Source organism: Piliocolobus tephrosceles, chromosome 15, assembly GCF_002776525.5.
Source record: "Piliocolobus tephrosceles isolate RC106 chromosome 15, ASM277652v3, whole genome shotgun sequence".
NCBI lineage: Eukaryota > Metazoa > Chordata > Mammalia > Primates > Cercopithecidae > Piliocolobus > Piliocolobus tephrosceles.
In genome coordinates this window covers 106,869,726-106,879,551 of record NC_045448.1, presented here as the reverse complement: position 1 = coordinate 106,879,551, position 9,826 = coordinate 106,869,726, and the positions used below count along the sequence as shown (strand labels likewise).

The window sequence follows — 9,826 nt, the reverse complement described above, 5'->3', positions numbered from 1 at the left end:
GGCCTCCCAAAGTGCTGGGATTACAGGCTTGAGCCACCGCGCCCGGCCTACTGCTGGCCTTCTATCAGCAGCTCTTCCCAGGATGAAGGGCAAAGCTGAGAAATGATCCAGCCCCATGGCTGCCTGTGGGCCCTGCATCCCCGCACAGGCAGCGTGAGATGAAGCCACACGGGTTCCTTGCTCAACGCTCACAACACACTTTAGAGCTTGTGCAAACTTCTCCTCTATCCACAGAGTACACAAAATTTAATTTTAAATCTTGGCCTGTTAAAAAAAAAAAATGTCCACTGAGCACCACCAAAAAGCCAATAGAAAATGGCTCTGGGCGGAGGTGCACTCGCTGAAAGTCCAGCTGCCCTCGCCTCACCACCACCGACTCCCAGGCCACAGTACCTTTGAAGAGCGTCGAGCCGCCCGAGAGCACGATGTTGGCGAACAGCGTCCGGCGCAGGTCCATGTCGGACTTGTGTATGGCGAAGGCCAGCACCTCATGGAGCCCCTCGCTCTCGTCCCCTATGAGGTCCGGCTGGAACAGCAGCTCGGGGGCCCGGAATCGGGCAGGCCCCACCTGAAGTGTACAAGATTGAGGCAGACAGTCTTCCTGGAGACGCTGGCCACCCCTTCCCCCAGGCTGGGCATTGGCTGCCACTCCAGTGCCAGGCCCGGCCACTTACATCGAGCGTGCTGCCGTCTGGCAACGTGTACTGCACTTTCTCCGTCTCCAGAGCCTCATCCTTCTGTGGGTTGATGGACAGGTAGCAGGCTCGCTGCGGGGGCAGGGACACAGCCCTCAGAAGGCTGCACCTGGGACACCTGTGCCTTCCTTGATGCCACCCTTTCCTCACCCCAGGTCGTGTCCACACCCTCTCGCCCCTCGTCACCTCTTTGATCGTCCGGACAACCTCAAACTCAGCCGAGGTATGGAAGTCAACCCCTTCCTTGCGCAGCAGGAGTCGGAGGTAGCGGGAGACGTCGCGGCCGGCGATGTCCACCCGCATGATGGAGTGAGGCATGGCAAAGCCCTCATAGATGGGCACGGCATGAGTGACCCCGTCCCCCGAGTCTAGAACCACTCCTGTCGTGCGTCCTGTTGCGTACCTGTCACCAGGTCAGCATCCCCTCACCTCAGCCACTGAGGCACGGGGACCTCCTCACCCAGGGGAGGAACCCTGGCACGTCTGCATTTTCTAGTCTGAACAAAGGGCATGAGGGACTCCCTAGAGGAAGAGTCATCCAGGGGCTGTTTTTCCAGGGAAGTCAGACCCTGGTCATGGCAAGCAGGAGGACGGCACAGGGAGGACGGGACTCAGGGAGGCCAGGCTGAGGGGGACTCACAGACTGAGCACAGCCTGCATGGAGATGAACAGGGCCGGCACGTTGAAGGTCTCAAAGAACACCTCTGCCGCCTTCTCCCGGTTCTTACTTGGGTTGAGCGGGGCCTCCGTGAGGAGCACAGGATGCTGCGAGGGTGGGGCAGTTGTAGGCAGGCAAGGAGGCAACTTGCAAGGCCCTAAAAGGCTCTTTCCAGAGAGCCACACCCACCCGCTGGCGCACAGGCGGCTTAGCCCCCTACCCCTCCCGAGGGCACCATCCCTTTATCTGCTGGCACTCTCTCTTCCGGAGATCCCGCTCTCCTTGGAAGATGCTGCCTAGCAGCCACTGGGGATGCATGCGCACCCAGACACACACAGAAAGGCAGCAGGCCCTCTAGAAATGCAGAGGGGAAATGTGGGAGCCCAGAGAGGAGGGACGCGGAGGAGAGGGGCACAGCCAGGAGAATGCGGAGCATGCAGAAGGGGCAGCCGCCACACCTCCTCCGAGAAGGTCTGCAGCTGGTCCTTGGAGTAGACGTACTGCCAGATGCGTTCCATGTCATTCCAGTCTCGCACCACGCCGTGCTCCATGGGGTAGCGGATGGTCAGCAGCCCCCGGTGCTCCTGGCGGGGTGGGAAGGGAGTGTGGCACCTGACCCTTGCTCAGTGCTGCTTTCCGCCCTCCTGGAAGCTGCCCCTCACCTGCCCTGCCCAGAACCGCCCCTGCCCACTGGGTCTGTGTCCCAGGGTCTGTGGCGGGTCCTGAACTCAGCATGGGTTCACCTGCCTAACAGCTTCTCAGGCTCTCAGAGCCCAGCTAGCTTCGACTGGGGGGATCGGAGAGGGTGGCAGCATGTCCCCCCACATCTGCAGACCCTCTTCTTCCCCGTTCCCGCTGCCGGCACGTCCCCCACATTCTCCTCGCACTCTGCCAGTGCCGGCACCTTGCAGCCACCCAACGTGGCCCCTCTGGGGCCACCTGTGCACCCTGACCTGAGCCTCTTCCCCCAGCCCTTTGGCCGGTCCTCACCAGTCCCCTGCATGCACTGACGTGCTGCTTCCACCTGCCCTTCGATGTCCCCCCAGGCATGCCCCTTCTCACCGAGCAAAGCTTCTCATTTAGCTCCTCTCACCACCTCGGCTCCTACGGACCCCATCTGCGAGACCCCCAACTCCGCACCTCCAGCTCAGGCCTCCCCTTTCTGGGCCCGGAACCAGGCATGCCCCATGCCCCGGCACCCGACGCAATGCTCCTCAGGCGCCTAAACTGCCCTTGGCCAAGCTCAGCTTGCTGTTCTCCCCACACCCACACATGCTCTCCTGAGGGTCTGATCAGGCCGTGCAGTCCCTTGGTGGGGCATCCCGGCTACAGTGTGAGAGGAGGCCCCACGGCCTCATTAGAACAGACATCAAGTGTGTGATTCTGACTCTTATATCACTTTTTAATCGGTTCTTGGTTCTGTAGCTTCCAAATAGCTTCTAAAAGACAGGACACGATGAGCTCTACCCATGCTCCCCAGAAGAGGAACCGTGGCCCCATCTCAGGGCGAGGTGCCCCTGCACAGCACTTCCCAGCTGGAGCCCGGAGGAGGTGCCCGGGAGGTCACCAGCAGAGGCCCAAGAACACGGGTCTCTCACATATGCCAAGCCCCTGCAACTGAGGACCCCCCACCCAGGGAAAGGCAGGCTCCTCGGTGTTACCTCTGCTTTCGGTCCGATGAAGAGGTCCCCCTCCAGGGCTCCGGCCATCACCCGCATGTGCTTGGGCCGCCCGACGCTGTGAGGACAGATAACGTCAGCAAGGTGGGCAGGGAGCTTGTGTCCAGAAAAACTGAAATCCAACCACAGCTGCCCAGAGGGTACCTGGCCTCCGAACACCAGGATGTGGCTGGGGGGCACAGGTTGGAACTGGGGCCTATAGGGTTTGGGGCTAGAGAGGGGGCCTAGGCAGGATGAGCAGCTCAGGGTCGGAAGGCATGGTCAGCACGGACAGTTGCGTGTCTGAGCACCAGAACCCAGTCCTCCACAGCCCAGCCCTTGTAGAGGGTCAGCTGCCTGCAGCCACAGTGACTCGGCCCACGCTCCTGACTTCGGTGGGGCACGGCTGCCATCACCATCCACAGACTGAGGGAGGACAGCCCCAGGAAGCTGGGTCGGGGCTCCCTTGTGCACCCTGCTCTCACTCAGTCAATGCCACCCTACCCCACTGCCAGGGTTTCGGGATCAGAGATTCAGTTCTTGGAAACTGTAGGATCTGATGAGCTACCACTAAAGGCAAAGGAACCTCTAATTATATGCACGCAGTCAGAAAGGAATGCTGAAGCTGGACAGGGAGGACTATGCTAGCTCTGTCCCAGACCAGGCTGGGCTCGGGCTAGCCTGCCACCTGGGGGGTCTAGGATCCCCTGCTGCCTCCCGCCTTTAGGCCACTCATTCCCAAGCCTCCAAGAAGAGGTGCTCCTAAGGGCAACTTTCCCAATGGGCTCGCGGCGGGTGCAAGGGGCACCCCAGGCTCTCTGGGTTTGCAATTCTCTCTTACTCCCGCCTCCACCAGTACCACACAGGGCAAAGGATCCCCTCTTAACTGAAACAAGACATTTTCTAGAGTCTGAAAACAAGTCCAGCAGAAAACACTTTCAGGGAGGAAAGGGTGGCTGTGCATCTAATGCCTCACTCTTCCTGATCTGAGTTTAGGGCTCCCCTTGGAGGTATCTCCCTTTATTCTGGCTGCTGCTACCACACCCCATCCCCAGGGAAATACTGGTTGCTTTTCCTCCTTGCTGACTCAACAAGACCAAAATGAGAGACTCCAAAGACAAAGGGGAACCCTACAACGCTTAGTCTTGTTCTTTCAGTGCTCTCTCAAGAGTGTCAACCTGACAAATTTGGTGTTTTCCATACAGGTCAGGGCAAAAATTGTCTTCAAAGAGTGCTGTGGCAGAAGGCTAATGTTCTCACAGAAGATAAACAGAAGGACTGAGGCTGCTGCCCGAGCCACACTTACTAGTTTGGGAAACAGTATTTGGGAATCTGGTCTCCTGCAAAGCCAGCTTTAATCACCCCCGAACCCTGCAAGGAAAAACAAAGTTTAACCGCTCACATGCACCACCAGATGAAGCCAGTCCCCTGCAATGGAGACAGCTGGCTGCCCTGTCAAGGCAGGCCAAGGAGGAAGCCAGGGACCCTGCCACGATCATTTACAAGTACATCAATGGTTCAAGACGGAGCAATTTTTGTATCCCCCTGCCCTGGCAACCTTTGGCAATGTCTGGCAGCTGGAGAGAGGGGACATGCAGTGGAGGATGCTATTAGCATTTAGTGGGCAGAGGCCAGGGATGCTGCTAAACATCCTACAGTGCACAGGTGAACCTGCACTACCAACAATGACCTAGCCCAAAATGTCAATAATACAGAGATAGAGAAACCACGAAGGGCACCTTCCTCTGCACACCTCATGGTCAGCTCCAGCAGGAGGATTCCATAGCACATGCTACTCCCAAAAGCTAGAAGAAACCCCTCTGCATGGGTTTTGTTGTTGTTGTTTTTTTTTTCAACAGCTTCCCTCTCCCCCAAGAACCCAGAAGGCATGGAACATGGACCACCTACAGGACCTGCTGGAGAAGACCAACGGGTGCATGGGATGACTGGCAGCTCCCCTCACGCGGCTTCCCTAGAGACTACTAGGAGAACCTGCTCCTATCGCTGCCCCCACCTGGCAGCTGGACTTAAGGATCCCCCAAAGAACGGGGCAATGAGAAACCTCCCACCCAGCGAAGGGGCCAGCTTCTCAACGCAGCCCTACCGCTCTTCATCGCAACCCTCTGAGTCTGCAGCAGACACAAATATCTCCAAGTTACAGAGGAGAGGCTGGAATCCCCAAGGGGCCTAGCAGTAGCCCTTTGAACTTAGAAGCCTGTTGATTAGCCTATACGAGTTATTTGCACATCAAGAAAGGAAGTAGCCTGCTCCTTCCTGCAGCGTCCTGCTGGTGTGACAGCACGTCGCCAAGCTCAGTGTTAGCCTCCTTATTAAACATCCCCTGCTGTGACTCAGGGAGCCCACATGGGTACTCCAAAACAGTCAGCCATTCAGGCACCCTACGGGGTCATGTGGGAGGGAGACAGATCCCAGAAAGAGCAGAAGTGAGTCATTACCAAAAACTCCAAGGCCCGCACACCAGACGCAGACACCCAGCTAGGGGCGGACTCAAAGATCCCAGCCCTTATCTTCTCCCCGTATCAGAGCTCGGAGGCCAGAAATCTTCCTACGCAGCTGAAAGCAAGCCGAGCCCCACTGCTGAAGGCCAAAACCACAGGAAGCCTGACATCTTTCCTCTGAGGCTTCCAAATGATCACCCCAAATAGCTTGCTGATACTGGGAAGTGTGGCCATCAACTCTCCATTGCCCTGCTGGCTGTGACATGTTTGACCAGCACAGGGAGCATTTAAGGAGAAAGTCAAAGTAGCCAAGAGGCAAACCAGATGGTGGTGGACATGTGGGTGACAGAGTATCCTGCATTTGTTGCCTCGGGGTGCAGCCTCAAAGATGATGCCAGCAGTGTGCAAAGGACAAATGCCACCCCACCTCCGCCAGGCAGCCAGAGCCAGGGCCGAAGGACGGGGAAAGGGACTGGGGTCGCAATCTGCCCAGGGACCGCACTCTCAACTGAGAAGGGCCCGGGGCGCGTCCCCGCCCGGCCGCCCGGCTGTCACTCAAGCTCCCCTGAACTTCCCCGCCCGGCTCGGGGAGGGGTCGGGGAAGGGGCTCGCCCCATGGCCGGCCTTACAGGGCCAAGTGGGCGCGCGCCCCCGGAGCGAAGCCAGCGGCCCGGCGGGGGCGACGGCCAAGCAGTGAGAGGAGGACGCGCCGAGGCGGGCGGGGGTCTCTCCCTGCGCCGCCGCGTGCGCCCCCGGGGGCGGGGCGCCCGCCCTCCCCCTGGCTGCCGGGCCTCACGTTGTCGATGACCACGGGCTGGTTGGCGATGATGTCGTAGGACTCCATGGCCGGGCCACGCCGGCCCTGCCCAGCAGGCGGGCTGCAGGAGGGACCGGAGGGCGGGCGGGCGGGAGGACCGGGACAGCGGCGGCTCCCGACGCGGCGCCGCGCCCCTCCCTCCCCGAGCGTGCAGCCTACGCGAGCCCCGCGGGGCTTCCTGGAGGGCGGGCCCCGCGGCCAATCACCGCTCCCACCTGGTCCGATTGACAGCAGGCGCCCGGGGCCGCCAGCGCGAAGGGGGCGGGGCCTCCGGAGGCTGGCCAGCCAATTGAGGTCATCCGGAAAAAAGTGGTCGCGGTGTTGCCAAGGTAGGCTGCGCAGCGTCGGAGGATGATGTCATGGCTCCGTCTTAAAGGGGACGCGGGCGGCAGAAAGGGGAGCTGGGCTGGTGTGCGGGCGCGGCCGGAGTCTGTGGAGCTGCAAATTCACCGGTCGAGGAAGACTTCTTTCCCGCGTCCCAGCACCTCGGGCCACGCTCCTTCGTGAGAGGGCCCTCTCCAAGGATGCTGGCCCTGGATATTTCACCCAAAGTATTTATGTTTTCTTTTTTTCTAGATAAGGTGTCTTGCTCTGTCGCCCAAGCTGGAAACCTTGGGCTCGAGCGATCCTCCCGCGCCAGCCAATAAGGGGGGACTACAGGCCCACACCACTGCGCTCAACTTATTTATCTATTTATTTATTTATTTTTACTGAAATAAGCTCCGTAGAGACTGTTAAAAATTGCCAATGCCGACTATATTGCAAGTCGTCACGGTAGGGTATTGGGAAAAGTTTTCAATTAGCAATAATCGTGCTTCGCATAAACCTCATTGGCCACCTTACGGCCACCGCGCAACGCTAGCTAATTAAAAAAAATATATTTTTTGAGAAGGGATCTCGCTATGTTGCCTGGGCTAGTCTCGAACTGCTGAAATTAAGCAATCCTGCCGCTTAGGCTTTCCAAAGCGTTGGGATTACAGGCGTCAGCCATTGCACACGACCCCATAATATTTCCTCGTTGAGCACTAAAGATCCTTTTCCTCTTAAAAATCACAGTTTCGTGGTATTTTGGTCCTGGCATTTCTTGAGCACCTGCTCTGTGCCTGCAGAGCACTTCTGCCCACTTTACATAGGTTATATTAAATCCTTCCAACAATATCAGGTAGTTGTCTTATTACTCCCATTTTTCAGTCGAGGTCTTCACACTTTGGTGACCTGTCCAAGATTATTGGGCGGGAAATAGGCATGCAGGTAGCCCCCTGCGCGCACTGGAGTCAGCTGCTTCAAGAGTGCAAGATAGTTGAGTTCTACATTTGTTTACCAAACGGATCCGTAGTTATTTCCCTGTATAGATACCTCTCCCAATGGGTTGTGAACTTAAAATTTGCAAAATTGAAGCACAGTGTTATACGGAAATGTGCAGAAATCACAAGTGTGCATGTACATTTCCATGAATGACTAAAATGTGGACACACTTGTAGAACCACCGCTGAGTTCAATAAACAACATTGTTGGCCGGGCGAGGGGGCTCAAGCCTGTAATCCCAGCACTTTGGGAGGCCGAGACGGGTGGATCACGAGGTCAGGAGATCGAGACCATCCTGGCTAACACGGTGAAACCCCCGTCTCTACTAAAAAATACAAAAATCTAGCCGGGCGAGGTGGCGGGCGCCTGTAGTCCCAGCTGCTCTGGAGGCTGAGGCGGGAGAATGGCGTAAACCCGGGAGGCGGAGCTTGCAGTGAGCTGAGATCCGGCCACTGCGCTCCAGCCCCGGCAACAGAGCGAGACTCCGTCTCAAAAAAAAAAAAGAAACAACATTGTTGCTGGAAAAGGGGTCCCAATCCAGACCCCAAGGGCGGGTTATTGGATCTTGCCCAGAAGAAATTCAAGGCAAGTTGCAGAGTGCAGTGAGAAGCGATTATTTATTGAAAGCTACTCAGTTACAGAGTAGGCCATCCTCAGAAAGCAAGAGGGGGAACACACCCTCTTTATTTTAAACTCTTCTTGTATAGGGGTCTTATCTTTGTAAAAACTAAGCTATGTCTGTGTGAGGGTGGGCTGACAGCATAACAAAATTTAGTACTTTCTGATTTAAAGAAAGTTATCCTTGGTATTTTAATGCATAAATACATCAAAGCATGACTCTCTCTCTCTCTCTCTCTATATATATACACACACACACACATATATTTTTGAGACAGGGTTTCACCCTGTTGCCCAAGCTGGAGTGCAGTTGCCTGATCTCAGCTCACTGCAGCCTCCACCTCCCAGGCTCAAGCTATCCAACTGCCTCAGCCTCCCGAGTAGCTGGGACCACAGGAGTGCACCACCACGCCCAGCTAATTTTTTTGTAGTTTTAGTAGAGACGGGATTTCACTATGTTGCCCAGGCTGGTCTCAAACTCCTGAGCTTGAGCAGTCCACCCACTTTGGACTCCCAAGGTGCTGGGATTACAGGCATGAGCCATTGAATCCTGTAACTATAACTATCTTAAGTCATATATTGTTAGGCAATATTGGAGCATCTGGACGTTTTGTTGTCATAGGAGTTTGTCCTTGCAGGCATTACTAAACTGCTGTTTTAGCCATAGCATCTTATTACCATGGGTCAGGACTGGCAAGGAATGTGCCTTGCTAGTTTTAAGATGGAGTTGGCGCCGGGCACGGTGGCTCACGCCTGTAATCCCAGCACTTTGGGAGACTGAGGTGGGCAGATCACGAGGTCAGGAGATCAAGACCATCCTGGCTAACACGGTGAAACCCTGTCTTTACTAAAAATACAAAAAAGTAGGCCGGGCGCGGTGGCTCAAGCCTGTAATCCCAGCACTTTGGGAGGCCGAGACGGGTGGATCACGAGATCAGGAGATCGAGACCATCCTGGCTAACATGGTGAAACCCCGTTTCTACTAAAAATACAAAAAACTAGCCGGACGAGGTGGCGGGCGTCTGTAGTCCCAGCTACTCCGGAGGCTGAGGCAGGAGAATGGTGTAAACCCGGGAGGCGGAGCTTGCAGTGAGCCGAGATCCGGCCACTGCACTCCAGCCTGGGCGACAGAGTGAGACTCCGTCTCCAAAAAAAAAAAAAAAAAAAAGTAGCCGGGCGTGGTGGCACGCATCTGTCGTCCTAGCTACTCGGGAGACTGTGGTAGGAGAACCACTTGAACCCAGGAGGCGGAGGTTGCAGTGAGCCGAGATTGTGCCACTAGCCTGGGCGACAGAGTGAGACTTTGTCTCAAAAAAAAAAAAAAAGATGGAGTTGGGATGGGCATGGTAGCTCATGCCTGTAATCCCAGCACTTGTGGAGGCCGAAGTGGGTGGATCGCTTGAGCCCAGGAATTCGAGACCAGCCTGAACAACATGGCAAAACCCTGTCTCTACAAAAAAATACAAAAATTAGCTGGGCATGGTGTTGTGCACTTGTGGTCCCAGCTACTCCGGAGGCTGAGGTGGGAGGTTGGCTTGAGCCTGGGAGATGGAGGTTGCAGTGAGCCCAGATCGCACCATTGCACTCCAACCTGGGTGACAGAGCCAGACCCTATC

The 9,826-nt window shown here is 56.4% G+C and overlaps 1 protein-coding gene and 1 non-coding gene across 3 annotated transcripts in view; both read right to left on the bottom strand.

The window, feature by feature from the left end:
- Positions 1-6,525, bottom strand: part of ACTR1B (actin related protein 1B) — an 8,384-nt gene extending 1,859 nt beyond the window's left edge. The window contains exons 1-9 of one of the 2 annotated variants that reach the window (XM_023211453.1): positions 6,267-6,449; positions 5,468-5,585; positions 4,318-4,382; positions 3,015-3,090; positions 1,812-1,937; positions 1,336-1,460; positions 882-1,098; positions 675-767; positions 394-568 (exon numbers count right to left, since the gene is read on the bottom strand). In XM_023211453.1, coding sequence (XP_023067221.1) covers positions 394-568; positions 675-767; positions 882-1,098; positions 1,336-1,460; positions 1,812-1,937; positions 3,015-3,071 — 793 coding nt within the window. In that variant the 5' untranslated portion in view covers positions 3,072-3,090; positions 4,318-4,382; positions 5,468-5,585; positions 6,267-6,449. Of the gene's footprint in view, positions 1-393; positions 569-674; positions 768-881; positions 1,099-1,335; positions 1,461-1,811; positions 1,938-3,014; positions 3,091-4,317; positions 4,383-5,467; positions 5,586-6,266 lie in introns of both variants that reach the window. The other variant, XM_023211452.1, reaches the window with a different exon arrangement.
- A 481-nt stretch (positions 6,526-7,006) lies between these two features.
- On the bottom strand, positions 7,007-7,147 carry LOC111542265. The gene has a single exon (XR_002731498.1). It is a non-coding gene; the product is annotated as a U4 spliceosomal RNA (small nuclear RNA).
- Positions 7,148-9,826: the final 2,679 nt, after the last annotated feature.